This window comes from Glycine max, chromosome 15 (genome assembly GCF_000004515.6).
Source record: "Glycine max cultivar Williams 82 chromosome 15, Glycine_max_v4.0, whole genome shotgun sequence".
NCBI lineage: Eukaryota > Viridiplantae > Streptophyta > Magnoliopsida > Fabales > Fabaceae > Glycine > Glycine max.
The window spans coordinates 8,848,507-8,871,233 of record NC_038251.2 but is presented as its reverse complement, the minus strand read 5'-3'; the positions used below and the strand labels follow the sequence as shown (position 1 = coordinate 8,871,233).

Sequence of the window (22,727 nt, the reverse complement as noted above, 5' to 3'; positions counted from 1 at the left end):
AAATCTTTTATATTTACAAAAGCCAAATTTGTAGATAACTGAATATTTGATTTATCTTAAACAATTTTCCATCGTATATATCACCAAATTGGATTCTATCCAACCGTGCTGCTTCTGCAGCATAAAAAATATTAAGAATACATGAGTACATGACGGAAAGAAAGAGAATAATTAGAGAGAAATTGAGATGATGGAGAAAAACTGAGGAAAAAAAACTGTTGGAAAGGATCCACATCCACAAATCACACATCAACTGAGAAGTTAATTTTTCTTTATTTTTTTTTATTCCATGAGCTTTGGACTAATCACCATTCAAAGTTAAAAATTAAATGGCCTATTAGTTGGAATTGTGGTGGGCTTGGGATCCCACACACAACACACTCCAAGCCCTTTGTCTGTTAATTAGTCAAAAAGATCCCAACAAAGTGATATTTGTAGATCATAACAAAACCAAAATCAACTGGTGAATATTCAAAATATATAATAAACAAGATAGGAGGACACAGCAGTTCCTTTCTGTCTCTATACACCAACTGTCTTGTTAAGTAGCCAAAGGCAAAGAGCCAATTGAATGCCAAAAATGGAGTGAAGCCAAGTTCTGTCAAGCATGAACCCAAACACTGTGATTCCTGCTCTATTGTTCTCCAAGTATGTCACTGCATCAATAGCTAGATAACTCATGACGAAACAAAAATGGACTAATTATTTGACAAGTAAAATACCACTAAAAAAATTCCCATTTACCTAGAGCCTGCCTCTTATGGAATGAGATAGTTTGGGTGTAAATTGGCAGTAACAGTTTGGTATTGTCCAACTCATCCTCCTCATCTCCTACCTCATCATCATCCGATCCCCAACTAATATTGGCAGCAATAGCTTGGGCTGAAATTGCATTTGCAGTTGTTGGTGTCTCTCCTTCAATGTTGTCAAACGAGTTTATGGTAGCACATATGTGCCACTTAGCAGCAAGGCCTGTAATGGAGTGTGCTTTATGTGTGATCTTGGTTGCGCCTCGCAAGAGTATTAAAAGTCCACTCACCAGGGTGATGGAGACTAACTGCAACATTAAACTCCACCTATTACATTCTATTTGCATAATGCTTAAAACATGTTAAACATTTTGAACAAATGCGCAGTAGAATTCTCAATTTATTAAGAATCCTTAAGAAGAAAATTGAAGATCTTTTGAGTATTAAAATTATGTATTGTCAGTATAAACTACCAATTAAACATAAACCTTTGTTTACATAACTTTTAAGATAATTATTATAAAATTCAACAAAGTTATTATACATGAGAATCTTTAATTGGATAACAAAGTAAAAAAAATCTCTAGTGTCATAGCATTCTTATTAAATTCTGAGTTTATAAAAAAAAATAGTTTATTTTAGACCGATGCTTTTAACTTGTTTAAAGTTTTGGAAGGGAGCTTATTAATTATCTGTTTGTGACATAATGTTAAATAAGTACATAACTAATCTGTTCACTGAAGTTGTTATAAATGGAGGAGAAAAGCTTTACCGCAAGCTCTCCAGCCTTGAGGATATCAACATCAGCATAAGGTTTTGTAACCATAAGCAGAAAAATGAGTTGGCTTGCTGTCACCAAAAGCAGAGAAGCTAGAATGAAACCTCGGAAACGATGGCTTATGATCCGAAGATTCCTTCTCATTCTTAGGTACTCCAACAAGATTGACCCCACCTCAGTTTCTCGCTGAAAAACTCGAGCAAACTCATCTAGTCTAAGTATTTGCAAGTAGCAGATAAGTCGAAAGAGAACACACACCAGGAAGAAAATGGAGGTTCTATACAGCCAAGAACATAGGTCCAATGTGCACAGAATGATGCTGCTCACGTATATATTACCATAATGTGGTATTTGTGATGCTCCCGAGACGTACCACCATATCTTGTAGCCACATTCTGCTATGAAACAGGGAAGCCCCCAACGCAAGATGAGCTTCATGGTTCCCTGCATAATAGAGACTAAGTTATTTTGTTCCCTGCATAAACAGTTTGAATAATCAATAATAATGTGATTATGTGAGTTAAATTTGTTCTTCTATTTTGGCCTAACTCATCTCTAGTTAATGTCGAACTTGATTTTTTCCATTAATTCTCCGACTAGTGGTTTTAACAAACAGATTATTGAATGTTGACCACATAATTGCCACAGTTCTGAAGAATAAGAGGATGGAAACAAACACATCAGAAAAGTAATTGCCAAAAGACCATGATCGTGTTCCCTATTTTAAATGCAGATCGTACAATTTCAAAATTGCTATTTGCATGCCAATTTCTCAGTGGATATGGCAACTAATTACTGCAAACAAAAGAGCATTGTGTTGTACCAAAAGTATTAAAAAGTAGTACTATGTTACTTTTTCCTACTGAAAGAAGAAAAATTGAATGGCAGATTATAGAACTCATACCAAATAAAACAGGAAAAAGAAACAAAAGGAAAGAGAACAGTTCACAAACCTGCATCTGTTCTGAGTACCCTCGTTGAATCTTGAGGCTTTCATCACCTAATTTATCAAGGAAGAGAAACTTTCTGAAGCCATACCTACGATCCCACGAAGAAATACTGATGAAAGAGAGAGCGGCAAAGACGGAGAGAGAAATCTGCACGGGTATGTGGTATGGTCGACTATGATCACGGTCGCAGGTGGGACAATCAAGTAGGAAGTGTGAGAGTGTTGGTACAACAAAGGCTAAAGTGAAGAACACGGACCATGAGAGACCCGCTTTGCACACGTTGGAGTGATCCACGTAAACCCATCTCAGGTATGATCTGAAGTTCCTCAGTTCTGTTGTTCCATGATCATGTGTTGGGTTGTGCTCCTCCATGTTCTTTGGTAGTAGGAGACTACTCCCTCTTGCATCTTCCATGGCAATCTAGGCATGCACTTTTAATTTCTAGGGGCCTAGGAACACATGAAACTATAGGATCCAAGAGGGTGTGAATGTGATTGTCTTGGCAATTAGAATCTGGAAGTGTGAGGGATTTAGATGTGAATGAATGTTGCTGTCGCTTTCTCATCACTCTTTGCTTGTCTTTTAAAGTATAAACTGCAATAATGTAATGCCCCTCCTCTTTTAAATATTTCATATTAGTTAAAGGTTTAGGATGGACTCTTACAGAAAATTTTTGTAGCTTTAGCCTCACGTCAACTTAACAATTCCCATTAGTTTAATCACACCATAGTTGCCATTATATTTTAATAATTCTCCTATGTCAAATCACAGTTTGCCATGACCACGTCGTCTTCCTGGATAAGAAATGCTATTCAATCCAAATGGATTCGCCAACTCAGGCAATCTAGGAGAGGTCAAAAGAGTTTCGGCCTTGTTTTAGAAAATCAATTAGTATGTTTTCTGATAGAAATTATTCGGTGGTTTGGGAGGGATTCCAACCAAAATTTATAAGAAGGGAGTATTTTTTTTTTTTTTTTTTTTTTGTAAATTAAGAATCTGAATTTAAATATGTGTAATGTAGAAATCAATCGGGTCTACTTAGTAGTTAAGAATCATAACAGTCAACACTTTAAGATTACACATTATAAGTAATTACTATATCAAAATCAAATTTGCCCATTTTACCCGACCTTCGTATCTAACACACAATTGAACTACTTGTAACATAAATGTTTGACTTTAAATCAGTTCATTATTAAAATAAACAAAAACAAAGATAGAGAGGGATGAATTTGAAAACTGGGAACAAAATCTATCTGAAATGAAACTTCAGTTAAAAGTGCACAACCATGAGTTATGACTGAATAATTAAGTTTGGTTTGAAGTTATTTTAATTGCTCATTTTAAGCTAAACAATCAATTTTTACTTAATTTTTTAATAATGAATATGAAGAGAATTCTAGAAATTATTGGGTTAATTAATACAAAGCAATTGTTGTTTTGTACAAGGAACTTGGCTAGTAGAATAGAAGACAGGCCCAAACGCGTGAAAAGTGGCATGTAATGACTAGTCCGTGGAGCACGGGAGCCATCTCCGGATTCGGTCTTTTTTTATCAGAGCTATCAACAGCTCACATCTGTTAACTTGGGCGGTTGTAGATTGGAGTTTGGACCTCCACACACTAATTTGCAACAACATATCCTTTTCACAACTTTCTTTGCTATACAACTCATACCTAACCATTTGGGTAATATTTTTACAAACAAGATTGCTATTTTTTTTAGCACTGGTGGATCAGTTGCTTACGAAACCCTTTGTCAATACTGAATGCCAAATTTCTCTGTCCTTTTGTTTCACGGTTAGTTTATAAGGTATCTTTATAAATATTGATTTAATCCTATTTTCAGCTTCTTTAATTTAAATTGCATGCGATTTTAGTTTTTCCATTTTTTGGTTAATTAGTATTTTAGTTTGTGTAAGACCCAAATTATTATAGTAGATAAATTAAAATTTGTAATCAATAAATATTTTTGAATATATAAATTACATTTTATGTTTATAATAAAAATTTTATATTATTATTGTGATACAAGATTACTTTTAATTATAAATATAAAATGTAATTTATATATTCAAAAAATATTGATTCGAAAGATTATTTTTAATTATTGGTTACAATATAAATTTTCCGTGTGATAATTCAAAAACAATTTATACTTATAATTTTACAAGACAAAAATATTTAATTTTTCTTTTGAAAAAGACAAAAAAGTAAAATGTGAAAATAATAAGTCTATTAGCCCAAAGCTTCATTCATTAAATTAAGTATAAATAATTATTTTTGGTCTTGAACAGTATAAATTAATGATAATAATCTCTAATTGTGTAAAAATATTGGATAATTTTATTTTATCGTTAGGTTTAAAGATAAATTATAATGTTCACATAAAAATTTAATGATAAATTATATTTTTTAGACTAATTTGATATTATTATAAGGTTAAAAAATAATTTATTATTAAGTTGCATGTAATTGTCGTAATTTTTATGCATTAATTGATTAAATTAATTTTTTTCTCTCTTTAAAACACTAATATTAAGACTTACATTTTGGGTCTTTTTAAGGATCAAAATCATCATTTATTTATGGTTGAATTAAACTAAATTTTAGAAACGTGAAAGGACAAGGGGAAAACGGAACTTGTGTTGGTTGCGAAAGAAAAGAACAAAAAAGAAGTTAACGAAACCTGAAGAGAATATCCGGATGCGGACGCTGGCGCTGGTATGAGACGTAAATGCCGCCTATTGACTAAAAGCTGCGAATCAACGTGGACCACTCACCTTCTTGTCTTTCCCCTTTCATCTCTTCAATTCAATACTCACACACAAAGTTCCCTCCTCTCCAAACATGGCGGCAATTTTCTCTTCTTCACTCTTCGCTTCCTCGCCTCTTCCCAAACCACTTTCTTCCTCCTATTCTCGAATCCATACCGCTCCACAACTTTTCAGGTTCGTCATCCTAACCTAGCCTTACTTGTTTCGTTCCTCTTTTTCAGTTCCATTCTCTGATTTCATCTTCTCTAGGGCTCGATCTTCTCTCCTTCAGGATAACGAGAAAAAAGTGATCGTGCATGATTCCTTCCCCTCCAAAACCTCTCCTCTTCACACCGCTGATAAATCAACTGGTGGAAACTCAATTAACACCTCTGCGTTCGAGAAACGGATTATCAAGGTCGAACAATCGGTCAATATCTTTCTTACGGTAATTTAATTCCCCTCCTTCTAACTCTCTATTGAAATTCCCCGTCGGAATCACCGTTACTGTTGTATTGTTACGCGTCCTTATTTTATCGTTCATTTTTCTAGCTAAACATTTTAGTTGAGTTATTTAGTGTATCAACATTTAGCAAGCATTTTCAGTTTTATCGCTTTACTTGATGATATTGAGGGAAACTGCGGACAAATGCGGCCGATGCAGTCACAATTGCGTTTGCGTTGTGGTCATGAACTGATTTTTAAAACCTTGATTTTACATATAGTTGAAACTTTCTTGACATGTTGGCTCTGCTTTTGGGGATTGTTATTCCTAGGAAGACGGATGTGAGTATTTGTTGTTTATTACTTATTTTCAGCTTCACTGATAATTTCAGGATTCCGTGATAAAGATACTTGATACTCTGTACCATGATAGACACTATGCAAGGTTTTTTGTGCTTGAAACTATTGCGAGGGTTCCTTACTTTGGTAAGTGCTTGAAATTCTTACTGCTACACTTGATTATATATATTTTTTTAAATGAACCTGTTAGTTTTTGGTTTTATTATAAATTTCATGATGATGTAGCGAACTTGCAATGCTTTAGCTGTACTGTGGTGAATATTAATATGATTGTTAAGCATCATAGACTCATGGTCAATTGTGTACTTAAATTACTCGTAAATGTAGGGAGTCACTGGGTATTTTTCATTGTGACTTTTCGGTATTAACTTCTGTGTACTGTTTATTTATGTCAGCCTTTATGTCAGTTCTCCACATGTATGAGAGTTTTGGTTGGTGGAGGCGGGCGGACTATCTGAAAGTGCATTTTGCTGAGAGCTGGAATGAAATGCATCATTTGCTCATCATGGAAGTAAGATCTCTGACATTTTTTTTTATGTAATTGATGTCTTATTGGTTAATTCTCAAAAGATGTCATTCCACAAATCTTGTTAGTTGTCCATCAACATCTATGAGTTCTTTTGATTTTGGAGGATTAGTATGTGTTTGGATTAGCTTTCAATTCTACTAAAATCAATTTCAAAATCAAGTTGAAGGCTAAAGCAACAAATAATTGCTTATACATTTTCAATTTTCCGCCATGATTTTGGGGGTCAAAATTGATTCTAGGAGGTATCTAAACACATTATTAGCGTGTGTTTGGTTAGGTGTTGGTAAAATTTATTTTGGTTAAAATTGATTTTGAAGTGATGTGGCTTATGTTTGGATGTTTTATTATAAAATCAAGTTAGGAGTAAAATTCAGTACAAAATTTTGAATCCAATGTAGAAGCTATTCAAAGTTGCTTCTATTGGACAAGTGGCCTCAATAACTTAAAAGAGAGGGTGGATTAAGTTTTAAAATTCCCACTAACAAGTGACCTTTATCTCTCTCTTACTTTTTGAAGTCAGACACACATATATATAGATCCTTCGTGTCCTTTCAAAATGATTTCAAGAAATGTGTCTTTTCAAAAAGCTTTTTTTGAAATTCTTTATTGATAATTAATTACAGGTTTCTGGTAATCGATTACACAGTTATATTTTGAAGGGTTATGACTTTTCAAAGTGTTTTCTGAAGTGCCGTTGCTGGTAATCGATTACAAAATTGTTTTCTTGTATTAAGCATTTTGTAAAAGATTGATTTTTATCTACTGATTTTAAAATTTTAACTTCAGATTTAAGATTTTTTAACTATATATTTAATTTCAAAATTTTCTTTTCTAAACTTGAAATAGTTTTCTTTGAATATGAAACTAATTTGACAAGTTCGACATATTCTTTATGCAAATCATTGAATGCATCTTAAAGTTCATCAAAAGAAATAGATAAGTTATAGTTAGAAGACATTATCTCTTCTCCGCTTTCATAGTCTTTCGTCCATATTTATGATTTAATTTTCTGAATCACTTGAAGAATCTATGTTATTATCTTCCCAAGTGATATATGTTTTCTTTTTTTTGAAATTTCTCTTGTCGAATTTTTTCATTCTTCTCTCAAGGACAGGACAATCGATCTCAAGTGTCCAGGTTGATCGCATTCATAGCATTTTGGGGCTAAGGAGGAATCTTTTTCTTTCTTCTTTGAATTAATATCTGATCTCCTTTAATTTCCTTTGTTTCTCATAAATTTATTGAATCTCTTTATCTTTCATTATCATTTCATTCTTCTCTAGGTTTTTCTATAGTTTCATTTTTCACTACCATTGTAGAAATAAATGAACCAATTTCAATGACTTCCCATATATTTAAATCTATGACTTTTATAAAAATCTGCATTCAGATTTTCCAATTGTGATAACCCTCACCATTGAACATAAAAGGCCTATTAATAGAATTTTCCTCAGGAAATGAAAAATTAGATAAGGTTATAACTATTCTTGAAGTTTTTAAACTTTAGACAAAAATTCTGCTCTGATATCACTTGTTGGACAAGTGGTCTCAATAACTTAAGAGAGAGGGTGAATTAAGTTTCAAAATTCTCAGTAACAAACTTTTAATCCCCTTCTAAATGATAAACTTAGAACGCAGAAGAAGAAACAACAATCAATTTAATCGATGTTCTTTAAATATGCAAGATAAAATTAATTGCAATAACATAAATGAGTTAAGGGAAGAGAGAAATGCAAACTCAATTTATACTTATTCGGTCATTTCCCGTGCCTACGTCCAGTCCTCAAGCAACCCACTTGAGATTTTCACTAACTTTGTAAAAATCTCTTTTATAACTCCTGAACACCCTAGGGATCCCTTTCCCTTGTGTTCAGGAAACTCACAATTCAAGATACAACCAGTCTCTTGATTACAGCTGACTTTTTGAGATGATCAGAAAGATTTTTCTCTTTTAAAGTGGATGATACAAATTGAAGTTCCTAGAAAAATTTCTCTCTTTAAGAGATGATAATACAATTTGAAGTTCCTGGATGAACTCTCAATAGATTTGTAAGTGTTTGTCCAAAAGTTGTTGAGAGAGCATTTGACAATGAAGTTCTCTTAGAATATCTTTTTCTTGCTTTTCGAAGTTAGACACACATATATATAGACCCTTCGTGTCTTTTCAAAATGGTTTAAAGAGATGTGTCTTTTCAAAAAGCTTTTTCTGAAATTCTTCACTGGTAATCAATTACAGATTTCTGGTAATCGATTACAGAGTTATATTTTGAAGGGTCATGACTTTTCAAAGTGTTTTCTGAAGTGCCGTTGTTAGTAATCGATTACAAACATCTGGTAATCAATTGCATAATTCAAAATTTAAATTCAAAACCCTTTTTAAAAGCTGTTTTTCAAAATTGTTTTCTGGTAATTGATTACACTGTCTGGTAATCGATTACCAGAGCCTTGATCTCTTGGAAACACTTGTTTTGAGGCAAAAACTTATCTTGAATTAATCTTAAAACAATGTTTGTTTGTTAAAGCAACCTTATATTAATCTTGAAGCAATACTTAACCTTTGAATGTTTTGTTGAAATAATCTTGAAAGCAACCTTGTTTGATTATTCTTTGGTATCATCAAAGTCATGTATTCATATATTCACAGCTTCCACCTAGAATCAATTATGGACTCAACATCAATTTTGAATTCTTCTCTAACGTGAAACCAAACATGTGAAAATGCATTCAAAATCAATTCTAGACTCAAAATCAATTCTCCAACGCCAAACCAAACACGCACTTAGTCCAATGGTATGTTTCCCTGTGAAAATAATGATATTAGTCCCGTAATTGTACTCCTATCATGTGCATATCCATGTCTATTTTTATAGATAATAACATGACGGTGGAAAATGTTTTCAGAAGAAAATAGTAAAAAAAAAAAAATCAGTAGAGAATAGCTTCCTGACAAACATATTGAGTTCTAAGATTTACATTTTGTTCAAGCCCTTGTTCAATGGTTCTAAGAATTGACCAGGAAGCTGTGTTCTTTTCTACTACTACACCAAACAATGGAAAATGCTTTCTGAATTTTTTTTGTGCCATCAAATAACAGAAAATGTTTTCACTCATGCCAACCAAATAAGCAAATACCAGAAAATAAAAAAATTTAAAAATGAAAACCAGAAAGTTATTTTCCTTAATACAATTGGTGCATTTTCTAAATATTTTCTGTTCTATTGAATTGTCATGGAATGAAATGACAGTACCAACATAGAGTATTGTTTTTTTTCTAGAAAATGCTTTTTTCTGCATCAACCAACATAAAATGTTTTTCTGCTCTAAACCCTGGAAAATATTTTCTGGAAAGATATTCTTCATAAATGAAAATGGGGAGCAAAAATATATTTTTGGGGGGATTTTTGCAAGTTTTGTAGTTTGCAATCACATGCATGATTTGTGACTCTATTATACACATACTTTATTGCATGTGATAAGCTTGGACTTCTATTGCAGGAACTAGGGGGGAATGCTTGGTGGTTTGATCGGTTTCTCGCTCAACATATTGCAATATTTTATTATATTATGACAGTTTTAATGTATGCAGTAAGCCCAAGAATGGCATGTAAGTATTAAATACTTGAATTTTGTTTAACTGCAATTCCTGCTACATCTTATAGTTCCTTGGTTGTACTAAACTGAAAATTTAGTTAAGTTGTATACATATGAGGAGTTTTGAGGACACCAAATGAAAAAATGTCACTTGTTTGATTGAAAAGATAGAAGTTGCCTGCACATCTAAGTTGTATACATATTGTTTGGTTATACCAGTGACACTAGTAAACTGGAAGAGTAAATGAGAAAGATTTGAGATGCCCATATCTCCTTTGGTTTTGCATAATTGATAAAAATAAAATGAGGTAAACAATTGACATTAAACTATGTTGCTGAACTTAAAACAACTAAAATAACACAGCTGATCAGCAGTTCAGCACAAAGAAACAAGAATGAAGAAACTGACATAGTTGCTTTTGCTAAATTATCAACTGTTAATCAACATGTTGACTGAATTACATTCTCTACCATTCGGTACCTGTAAGCTTGGTTCTTCAATTACTGATTTTATGTGTATGGTTTATTGCTAGTGCAGATCACTTTTCTGAATGTGTAGAGAGTCATGCATTTGAAACTTATGACAAATTTATCAAGGTTCAAGGAGGTATTATGGAGTTTTCTTTTCCCTTTTTTTTTTTTGTGTTATTTAGATTTTTATTCTATGTTTAACTCTTGGTTTTATGCTTTTGTAATTGAGGTCTGGAAAACCATTGGTTTTATACATGCTCGTGAGTCGTGATTTAATTGATGTGAAAATTAATTAAAGATAAGACGAGCTGTTAGGCTGTAGTGTGGTTGAATAATGGCAGGCTAGGTTATTCTAGCTTTATGTTGATGCTTACATTTTTCATCTTCTAACTTGGATTAACATGTTCTTGAAATTACCTTAATTTGTTGTTTAAACCAAAAAATAACAAAAAGAAAGCACATAAATGATCTTGCATTGATTATTTCATAAATAATATGATAGGAACAGGATCTCTAAATGGGAAAGCCCTTTAAGGTGTATCAATGCAGGCCCAAGACCAATTAGTGCCCGACTATGCTTGGGGGTAATAGGGGAATTGATCAGTTAGTTAGAGGAGAGAGGGCGTGGGCATTCTGTTATTAGGGAATACTGTACTGATGTTGGGATAAGGAAGGAATCAACATAGAAATTGGGAGCACATAGAATCTTCTCTCTAGCTTGGCTCTCTGTTATTTCCATCTCTTCCTCTTTTTCTTTTGTCATTTTCCTTTTCTTGCAGGTACCAGTGATACAACACGTATCATAATATATTAATTACTTTATTTGATGAAGGTTCCAAAAATTGTTTCCCTTTGCTTCACATGCTTATTTGGTTGTGTCTATTTGTACATGGTGCTTCAGTAACTCTGACAGTTTGATAAATATTTTGCAGATGAATTGAAAAAAATGCCAGCTCCTGAGGTTGCTGTGAATTATTATACAGGAGATGACTTGTATTTATTTGGTAAGCTTTTCATTTTTAAGACCTCGGGTTTTCTACTGGAGGAAAAAACTGGAATTTCTCACTTCCCATATCATTTTCCTCAGATGAATTTCAAACTTCCAGAGTTCCTAATTCAAGAAGACCTAAGATAGGTATGCCTTGAAACCTGGTCCAACATTACTTTATTACTAATTTACTATACTGAATTTGTTCTGTCTGTTTTTTTTTTTGGGGGGGGGGGGGGGAGGGGGATTTGCGAAAAACAAGTCCATTTTCAAAATAATTAATTAGTCACAAAAGTTTTTAAGTGGCTAATCATATATCACTTTTTGAACATTGTATATCATTTGTGTGGTTAATCTCTCCCGAACAAACCAAATACCTCTTTGTATTGAACCTTTTAATGCAGTAAAGTTTCTCACATTGATGATTAACAACATATTTATTTCCCATCTAGAGAATCTGTACGATGTATTTGTAAATATCAGAGATGACGAAGCTGAACATTGTAAGACAATGAAGGCTTGTCAAACCCATGGGAACCTCCGGTCACCTCATTCATATGCAGAGGATGATGACAGCTCAGTCTGTGCTCTTGAAGCAGATTGTGAAGGAATAGTAGACTGTATAAAGAAATCTGTTGCTTCTAATCCAGCTAAGGTGAAGTAAGATAAGTGGCCCAATACATAGTACATTCATTTAATAAGATTGTAGGCAGGGAATAATGATTGGAGGTAGTAAATAGTTGAAATTTGGAAAAGGTTGCTCTCCGGTGTAATTGTCTTTATAGAAAGTAAAGGTGTATTCACCCTTAAATTTTCTAAGATCAAGATCATGAAATATCTTATAGTGACAACCTTCTGTTAGGTTAAATGTTCATACCACACTCTGAGGATTATCAAAGAAAATAATATTTTGGAGATTGTCTATAATTTTGCTCCTGCTCTTTTCCTTGTTTTTGTAATTTGGAACTTTGTCTTTAGAGCTAGAGGGTTGCATGCGTTGACTTTTAGAAACCATCTATCACTGAAAAATTTAGATTGTGACAACTAAAGAAAAATAAACCGAAAATAAAAATAAAACTAAAAGAAATATGATGTGAAAATAATAAAATGTTTGAGGACAAGAAATGGCAGCGACAGCAGCTGGTTGGTGGGATTGGAAGGTTCACACTAATTGGAGGTGGTTATAAGGTGTGAAAATGTGTATGCTAAAACCTTTTCTTTTTTCTTTTTTTCTAATGCACTCACGAAAATTCTATTGCTACCTGAGGCAGATTTGTTTTAGTTTTACGAATTTTGCATTTCCTGATTGTAATATATGTACTGTTTGATGATAATGAAGATCACTTCATCTTTTCTTTCCTGATGTTTCTCTTCACTACATTCTAATAATAAGACAAGTTATAGTTCCTTTCACCTACACATGTTATTCTTGCATGTCAGATGCTTGCAAAAAATTTCTTGGCTGGCAATATCATTGTCACTTTCTGCTGAGCTTAGTATCTGTTAACGGGCTCATAAGCAACCTGCCAGCATTGCTCTGCATGTAAATAGCCCAGGTTAAATCCAGTCCTAGTCTCCAAGACTTTCCCCATACATCGCTTTTGATCAGACTTTTTAGATAGTTCATACCACAGTACCTCACTCATTAAATCTCTTAATTCAAAAAAAAAAAAAAAACTGGAAGGAACAGTTTCACAAAGTTGCTGTTGGGGTTCAATCTTCTTTATGATCATGACATAGGCATGCACAGATGCTGGTGAATGGCAGTTTTAGAGTGAGCAAAAGATTTCCATCGTCTAAGTTAGTTTTGATCAAGTACTAGTATAAGATAATGGTGGTGATTTGGTGACTATAACCTCCTTAATTAGATTGGCTGAGATAGCATCTCCTAAAGGGACATGAAACGGATAAAAGTGATTCAATTGGGATGCTGAGGCTAAACATTGTTGAAGTTAGTCCTGACCTTTATTGGAAGAAGAGAAGTGATCGATGGTGATGAATCCCCAAGTGAATGTGTTTTGGAAGCTCATGAAGGTGAGGATTGGTAAGGCAAAGAAAGATGCTCCAAAGGAAAAACCTGGTGTTGGGATTGAGTTTTGTTTGGAGACTTGAGGAAACTGACTAGTGAGGAGGCTCAGGATAGTTTGATTATTTGATAAAGCTGCTTCAAAATGACACTACAACTTTTTAACAGAGAGCAAATGAGATAAAGGATCCCAATACAAGCAAAAAAGAAAAACATTGAGAAGGAAACAGCAGGGAAGTGGCACACTGATGATGATGAGTCCTCCAGTCTTGGGGGTCAGGGTGATGTATCTGCAGAAGAAGCAGCTATCATGAGATTGCAGATTCACCTTTTCTGGGCTAATATGCTTTTTCAACAATCCCTAGTTGAATGCAAATTAGGAATGAGTGATTAGAAGAAAAATCTGGGTGCTGCTAGGCTGTGTTTTAAGCTTGCAGGAGCTTCTGAGGCTGATATTTCAATGGTTCTAAAGAATCATAGTGCTTGTGCCAATGGAGATGCTAGGGAAGGATCACGAGGACACAATTCAATTACGCTGGTGATATAGAGATCAATGAGGCTAGTCCAATTTGAGATGGATGGTGTGTGGCTTTGGAATATTGTCCATGTCTGCTCAGTGGCATCTTCAATGAAGCCTCTGGACAAAATGCTGAGCTCAAAGGGGAATTCTTGACTCCTTTTAATTGGAAGCCGACAATTTCGAGTGCCTAAATTAGATAGTTCTCCAGTTGTTTTTCTTAATTTTTGCTCAAATTCTTGGCAATCTGAAAGTTGAAAGAGATTATTTCTGTTCATTTTTTTGTTTCACGATTATGAGTTTCCAATCAATTTCACATACCAAAGAGCAGTTATTCTTGTTCCCATGCTATATTGGGTGTGCTGTTGCAATTTGTTGAGGTCTGCATACTTGTTATTGAAAGATATGTTTGATTGTTTCTTCTCCCTAATGTTGCTAGCTTTGTCCATTTTACATAATGAGGTTTCATTTTATATGGGCATACGTTGAATTTATTACTTTTGGAGACATGGTTTGTTGACGGAAATCTGTTGTATAAGGCTTGTAATGCTTTGGGAGTAAGGTAAGATGTGCTGTGGACTTCTTGTTAGTGCTGAATCAGTTTCTCATCTCAGAAGATGGTGCTCTGAAAAGTAAAAGCAAAAGTAGAAAAGCAAATAGGTAAAGGAAACACAAATACTTGAACGCCGCTGCGCTGCACGCCAATGTTCTGATGGGTTGTTTCTATCAGGGAAAGTGAAAACCATAGTGTGATGAACTCATTAGTTGGGGCATAGTGCTTAGGATAAGTTTGTTGCCGTGCATGGTTGATGATTGTTCTGTAACATGGATTTAAGTAGATAATTAAATATATCTTCAAGTTTCAGTGAATCATAAAGGTACACCTGCAATTGACTTTTGCTTCTCAAACCTGGAATGGGTGATTGGAAGAAAAACCTGGATGCTGCTAATGAGTCGTTTATGCTTTTATTTGATGTTTGAGTGAGGTAAGCAAATTTTTTTTAAAAAAAGATTTATAATTTCATTAATCCATCAATATTTTCATTTTTTTTGTTAATAGTATGTTAGTCATTTTTCAATTTTTATTAATTTGTTTTATAATTTTTCAGGTTTCCCAATCATTTTTTTAAAATAGAAATTTTCGATTTATAAATATATTTTTTGTTATTCAGCTCACGTACTGGTTTCATTAGCTCACGGGCTAAGTGAGTTAGACGTGCAAATCAAACAAAAAGGCAGTTCATTCGGTCAACATGTCAGTGTGGTATGATTTATTTAGATATGGATAATTGGATATGAAAGCAGGCACAACTGACTTGTATATCCACCTCTAAATTGATACCATCTTCTTACTTAAATATACTAAAAAAGTCTAATTAATGTGAATTAATAAAGTTAATTGATATTATTTAACTTTTTTAGTCTTACAATAAAATTTGATATCATCTATAACTGTATAAAAACTGTCATCCAGCCGTTGCCACTTGCCACTTGCCACATGTTGACAGAACAATGTTTATGTAATTGTCATTTTGTAAACTTCATTCTTCCTTTTATTTTTTCTCACTCTTTGTATTTTTTCATCAAAAAATTTGCAAATGCATGAGCACTACTTAATTTGAAATAAAACTTCAGTTAAATGAAGAATATTTAAAGATGATATCATTAAATAAGATAAAATTATTTAAAATTTGCTTATATTTTGAACTATCATATATGATTTTTTTCTTCTTATATTTAAGTTTGAAAGTAGTAAATATTAAATATTTTTTTTATATTCTCAAGGCATTAAATATATATTTATTTATATTCTTTCCTCTGTTTCTTGCATAATCGAACAAATTGTTAAGATAAAACTTAGTTTGTTAGAAACAGATCAAGTTGAATAGTATCTAGAATTCATTTTTTTGGCCTTGTGGCCTCCAGTTATACGAAAAAAAAAATTGGCTTGTTTTAATTCAATATGAAAAAGTATTTTTTAGAAAATTATATTTAACTTTTTTTGTTAGTTTGTTTTAAACTTTTAAAAATAACAAGAATCTAAAAAAAATTCAAATTTCTTGTTATTTTGAAAAGCTATAAAAAGTTCTATTTATAGTTATCTATTTAAATAAAAACTTTTTTTTTTACAATTAACACTAAAAGATAACTTAATTTTGTTAAAATCTTCAAAAGAATTTTTTTATGCGCATTTTTAAATCACTTTTTCTTAGAAGTTTAAACACGGGTCCTTTAACATTAACTGACCATATAAAGAGTCATATAACAAATTGAACTAATCTGTTCATATAGTTTAATCTTAAGACTTTCCAGCAAAAAAAAAAAAAAACCTTAAGACTAAACTTGTTAAAACAAAACCAATAAAACAAATTGAACTAATCTGTTCAAGTAGTTGAACTAACCATCCATTAATTCTTTAAAAACTACTATTTCACATAAGTGTTTTATAATATTCTGTAATATTGTACATAAATTATTTGTACAATATTCTTATCCAGTTTGACCTATCATTTTAAATGGCTGACTCTGAATCTGAAGGGTAAGTTATGAAATCTATGCAAGTATCATTTTTCCTCTTACTTACACTAAAAAAACTATATAAAGCTTCAAATTAATATTCAGTGCCAGTAGGTTTGTTTCCTCTTTGGACATTATTTGCTTGGTAGAAGGTCTAAGGAAAGAATCCTTATCCTTATATTAAAAGCTCACGTTAGAGGAGCATATAATTACCTTACCCAGTCACCTATGACTGGTGTGTATGTTTTTTTATTTTATCGTTAAAGAAAAAAAAACCTGCCTTGTCATTTTCATCAAAGATTATGTACTGTCAGTTACATGCTAGAGTGCCTTTTCTGACTGGAAAAGTGAGCAACATTTGCTGGTGATCTCAACGGGAATGCATTATCTTATTTACCGCGCAACCTCAATTTTCTATCGAGCTTATGTAATGCGAATCCATTAAATTATTAATCTCATACGACGGGATATTACATAAACTTGTTTCAGTTTAGCAGCAAAGCAATAAAGTAATAGAGGGAAAATCTATGTTGTTGATGGACATTAATTAAGCGACCAATTCAATGCAGCACATCCTATTCACATGCTTTACTTCATTCTTTCCATTATATAATTAGTATTAGTACGACTCGTTGATGATTCTCCTTTCATGCTTATTTTATGAGTGAAACATTTTCTACCACAATCCTTCTAACAAACTTTCTTGTTAGTTAAAATTGATTAAAAAATAAAAAATTATATAAGTGGATTTTTTTTAATAAGAAGTGAAACTCTTAAAAAAAAAATTTTCAACAAATTTTTGTTAATAGAACATAGTCTGTTAGAAGAGAAATTATTAGATAATCTTATATCATTATGTGTCTATTATCCTGGAATTTTTATGTAACACATATTCAAATTTCTTAATTATGAAAAAAATTCATAATATTCTATATATATAACACATATTCAAATTTTTATGTAACAACCCTAAAGATTGTTTCCTAGCAAAGCTTCTCTCTCTAAAAGCATATATATGTATATATATTAGTTGGCAAATCATATAAGTTTTTTTTTTGTCAGAGAGCGTGTTCTAGCATTTCAAATCATAATCAAACCCAAGTAGATTTGAAGTTTTTTTTTTTGGGCCGGGAAGAAGGTAGATTTGGAGAATTGGTGCTTGTGGTCCCAATATAGCATCATGACTTGTAGAAATTCCCCAGAGGTTTGATAAATCAGAATGAAACAGTATAAAACAAGAATCCATTTAGTTTTCTTATCAATTATACACACAGGCCTACTTTCCCCCCAATTCTTTAATTAATTTCCAGATGCTACTGGCAGCCATTCAGCGTTGGGTTTCAAATCCAAGCTGCTTTCTTACCAACTTTAGATTGTTAACATGATTAAAATTCTTGTTTGGTCGCTGTCCAATAGTTTATAACATATCATTATTGTACCTTTCGGTTCCTCAAATGGAAACTTAATTAATTACCAATCAGAAGGACTGGCCTTCCCCCCTTTTAAAAGTAATCAACCGCTATGAGAGGTTGGAATGACATTAATTTAATAGCCCAACATGCAATTGAACTTTATTTTTTATCAAGCAAATAAGGAAAAAAAAAAAAAAAGGCACAAGCACGCAAGGGGAGAGAGTAGTTGAGGTAAAGTGAATGATTAAATCTTTTAACATATACCATGAATAAGGCCAATGCCATATGAAATGCACGTTTGCAATTGGCGTAATTGAAGTTAACAAAGGAGTAGTTACTAAATAACGATTAATGCTTGCTTCAAAAAAAAAAAATGATTAATGGTTTGCACTTTTGCCTTTACATCACATCATCACCTATGCAAAACCAAAACCACGGGACATGGAACTCAATCCAGAGATTGGAACAAGATCTGACAACAGGGTTGGGTTACTGTCGCTACATGCGTAAATATTTTACGTGGGCATTAAAGTTCAATTAACTAATTAACTGCCCAAAATAAATCCAAATAAGCATTGTTTGTAACGTCATCAAACAAAATTGTCCAAATGAGTTAAGATTACATGTGAGCCGTTCCATTTCATGGGGAAAAAAAATCAAGAGAAAATCCTTTTTCCGTTTTCATTTATTTCAATTTCTTCTGTGGATGTGTCCCCACTTGCTAGAAAAAGATGGGAAATAGTAGATTACTAGTGCTTAGGAGTCGTCAATTCCCTTAGGCCACTTCACAAACTTTAACTGCCTTCACTTTTCCAGTGTGTTTATTTTGGGTTAATTTTAATTGAAATCCCTCTCTATTTTTATTTATTTTTTTATTTCAATGCATGATCTTATATAACAAGCAAAAATAAATCAAGAAAAAAATCTTTTTCACATTCTATTTCTTTATAGCATTCCTCACACCCCACTTGTTATAATATATAACAAGAAAGAAAAATTTTAACGTGAGTTTATTTTTTTTTCTTTTTAATCATATAGAAAAAAAATGATACGATGGAGCAATATATAGAAAGAAAAAAAAAAGTAAGAATATATCACTCTATATTGTTCATAATCATAAGCCAAAGAAGAATTATGAGAGACAGATCCTTGTAAAATGGACAAGTTACTTTCTTAAACAGTGTATCACTACATATCACACTAACTTAATCATCATATCACAGGCGACAACATATCATATATATCACGGATCATACGCACAAATTAAGATCAACCTAATTAATACTTTTATTTTAAACTTTAAGGTTTTAATATACTGCACAAGCTCAAGCTTCCATGCCAATTATCCAAGGACACCAAACACTAATATGTTCTGAGTAGCCTTTGTTTATTATTAACAGAAAACACACATAACCGTTCCCATGTTGCTTCCACATGCTGAGAGCCTGAGACTCAAACTGTGGCTATGGCCCCCACATCAACCACGCTTGCATTGGCCTTCATAGCTTCAAACCTTGGCTCTTTAGCCTGAAACTTGAGACCAGCATAGAGCTTCATGTAATCATCAAACACAAATTTCGGGTACACTTGGCTTGTCTCATCTAATTCCTTCACCAAAGCCGGTGCAGGAGAAATGACAGCATCATCACCAGGGTTGTAGAAAGAAGCTATGGACATTCTGGTATCATCGGCTTGGGCAATCACTCGGTGCATGACACTCTTGTACTTGCCATTGGTTATGACCTGTTAATGTCACGGCCACAAAAGCACAAAACTCACTATTAAAATTATGTAGAAGAATTTAAAGTTAATAATGCACTGAATGCCAAAGCTATATATATCACACTATGATCTTTGATTGCAACGTGCATGTATGATATGGGATATATTTTTTTGGATCTTGATGATAACAGTATTTTAGGATATCACTAATTAAGAAACTAAAAGAAAAAAATATTTATTATGAAAGTCATAAAAATATATTAAAAAGATCATGCATGTATAACACATAATTTTACCTATTTCAATTAAAAAAAATTACTTTAATTTTTTCAACTAAGACATTGATTAACCTTTGTCATTTTTTTTGGCATGGTGAAAAGTTACTAGTAAGGAACATTAAAAAGGGATAGTGGGGCATGTCGGCATGTAGATATAGTAAGTATGTACCTCAAGTTGGTCACCAAGGTTGATTACAATGGAGTGACGCATTGGTGGGACATCGATCCACTGATCATCCTTGAGAAGCTGCAATCCACTAACCTTGTCATCTTGGAACAGTAGGATTATGCCACCAGCATCAGTGTGAGCTCTTAGGCCCTTGATGAGATCAGGGGTGGGACAAGGAGGGTAGTTGCTCACTTTAGTCCCAAAATTTGGACCCTTTGATCCATAGAACACCTTCTTCAGGTACCCTTTCTCCAGCCCGAGATTCTCGCACAGCAAGTCCAGAAGCTGCTCTGCAAGTTTCTCCAATTCCAGTGCAAATTTCTTCATTGTCTTCCTGAAAGAAGAACAAAACACATAGGACGTACATGTGTCCCCGTTAGACACGGCTTTTTCCTGTACAAAAAAATTGAACTTAAATATGCACAAAGATAGATTTAGCAAATTAGTGCATGAGTTGTGATAAAGTTTGTAAACATAAATCTGAAAGATTTCATATTTTTTGCAAACTGTGTTTGAGAAGAAAAACTAACTTTGATTGATCATATTACTTTTTTTGTTTCAAACCAAATATAAATATGTGAACATACTCTTGAGAGAAACCAAGATATCATCAAACTGAGTTTATTGGAGAAACGTAAATTGAAGGTAGTTAGTTAGTAAACCAAATAGGCACATGTTTAGAGACTAAAAAAACCTTTTGTTTTATATTTTTAGTTAGGTCTGATTGTAATCTAAGTTTTACCTCATTTTTACATTGAAATCAAGTTTGATATAAAAGAAGAAAAAAGGGGAATTGTTTTTATGAATTCAGTTTGTAAACTTTTATCCAAACATGTTTGTTTTTAATGTACTTATGTGACCTGTATTCTTCATCAAGATCTGAGTTGTCTGAAACGTTGGAGACTGGAAGATGGCGCAGGAAAAAGGTGCTTTCCCAGTCCAAGTCATTGATTTCTGATTGAACTGACTCAAGCCCTTTGCTGGCCACCATTTCTTTGAACCTTTGCTCCATAGTCTTCTTGTAGTGCTCTTTTGTGAGCCTCTCCACAGTGTCCATCAACTCAATGGATATCCCATGGTTCACCAACTTTGAAAAACAAAACCCACAAAATTAATAAGCCTTTTTCACAAAAACACACATGCAAGAGAAATTAAATTCTCTTTGGTGGGGGACATAGTAATTAGTACCTCAAAGAAACCCCAGTTCTCACAGGCATCTTTTATAATCTCCATGGCTGCTGCTCTCTCTTCGGTGTTAAGTTTCCCCATGTCAACAACTGGAAAGTTTGCCATTTTCTTCTTTCTTTTTCTCTCACTTTAAACAACTAGCTATGTGATTTATGATCAGTATATGCTGTGAGGAGTGTTGTTCTCAGAGGTGCAATAATATAATGTATTTATAGGCCTCAACTTATGGAGCGGCTAAGAACGCAAGAAATTTATTTAATTAAGAAACGAGAAAAAGTTCTTCGGACGCATGTTGCCTTATTATCTACAATACTTTTTTTTATATATATTTTCTACATATTTTGTTATAAGCTAAATCAAATCAAATTAAAGGAAGAGTAAGGAACTCTAACTCTCGTAAAAAGTTTAAGAATATAGTTGAACAATAAATAAAGTATATGCTATTAAACTAAAACTCCCGTTACTTAAAAAAAAAATAGTAAAATTGGTTCCTGAAAATAAGAAATGCTGATCATTTGATCATTGAAAGATTAAAATTTTTAATTTAATTTCTTAATATACAAAAAATACAACAAATCGATCATATAAATAATTTAATGATAAATTCATCCTAAACTTTATAATAATATTAAATTAATTCTCAAAAATTATAATTTATTATCAAAATCTTTGAATATTATAATTTAATAATAAAATAATCTCATAAATTTAATAATAAGATTAATTTATCGTATTTTTATACATTTAAAAATTAAATTTATATTTTTTATCTTTTAAGAATCAATTTATTATTACATCACATTTTCATAAATGAATTTCACCACTTACCCTTGTTTTTTAAGAATAGTCTATTTTTTTTCTCTACCATTAAATTTGATTCAAACATCAATCAACTTCATCATTTTAAATGGAAAGGCTAAAACATTACAAATTTAAAATACGAGGAATATTGAATCAATAAAATTAATCAGTCAATAATGAATTAACAATGTTTTATGTTTAAAAGATTAAAATGAATTTATACTCTCAAATTCACAATAATATATAAAAGAACTTAATTTGAATACTATGACGCTGTAAAAGTTTCAATATCATTTAATTATATGTTTTTATATATGATAAAATTGTTAAATTTTATAAGAACTATTTTAAGCATTAAATTAAAAAAAATGTAATTGGATGACAATATGAATTTTGCATAAAAAAAACACGTATTAAAATTTGAATATGATATGAACTGATAAAATTACACTTTCTTTACAAGCTGATCACGGACTTTAGCT

General features: G+C 32.3%; 3 protein-coding genes across 4 annotated transcripts; 1 reads left to right on the top strand and 2 right to left on the bottom strand.

Annotated features, from left to right (window-relative positions):
- Positions 1-191: 191 nt before the first annotated feature.
- On the bottom strand, positions 192-3,076 carry LOC100809035 (uncharacterized). 2 transcript variants are annotated; one of them, NM_001253107.2, is given in 4 exon segments: positions 192-656; positions 745-1,057; positions 1,522-1,971; positions 2,481-3,032. In NM_001253107.2, coding segments are annotated over 4 exon segments (1,308 nt in total). In that variant the 5' UTR covers positions 2,892-3,032; the 3' UTR covers positions 192-522.
- A 2,004-nt stretch (positions 3,077-5,080) lies between these two features.
- On the top strand, positions 5,081-12,542 carry LOC100807967 (ubiquinol oxidase 4, chloroplastic/chromoplastic). Its single transcript, XM_003546123.4, has 9 exons — positions 5,081-5,427; positions 5,503-5,680; positions 6,069-6,162; positions 6,432-6,547; positions 10,061-10,169; positions 10,695-10,763; positions 11,560-11,631; positions 11,715-11,762; positions 12,068-12,542. The coding sequence occupies exons 1-9, from the start codon at positions 5,327-5,329 to the stop codon at positions 12,277-12,279; spliced, it is 999 nt and encodes a 332-aa protein (XP_003546171.1). The 5' UTR covers positions 5,081-5,326; the 3' UTR covers positions 12,280-12,542.
- Positions 12,543-19,259: 6,717 nt separating this feature from the next.
- LOC100807427 (1-aminocyclopropane-1-carboxylate oxidase-like) lies at positions 19,260-21,628 on the bottom strand. Its single transcript, NM_001254970.3, has 4 exons — positions 21,445-21,628; positions 21,117-21,343; positions 20,257-20,590; positions 19,260-19,830 (listed from the first exon to the last, which is right to left on the bottom strand). Exons 1-4 carry the CDS (start codon positions 21,547-21,549, stop codon positions 19,540-19,542), a joined length of 957 nt encoding a protein of 318 aa, NP_001241899.2. The 5' UTR covers positions 21,550-21,628; the 3' UTR covers positions 19,260-19,539.
- Between the last annotated feature and the right edge of the window lie 1,099 nt (positions 21,629-22,727).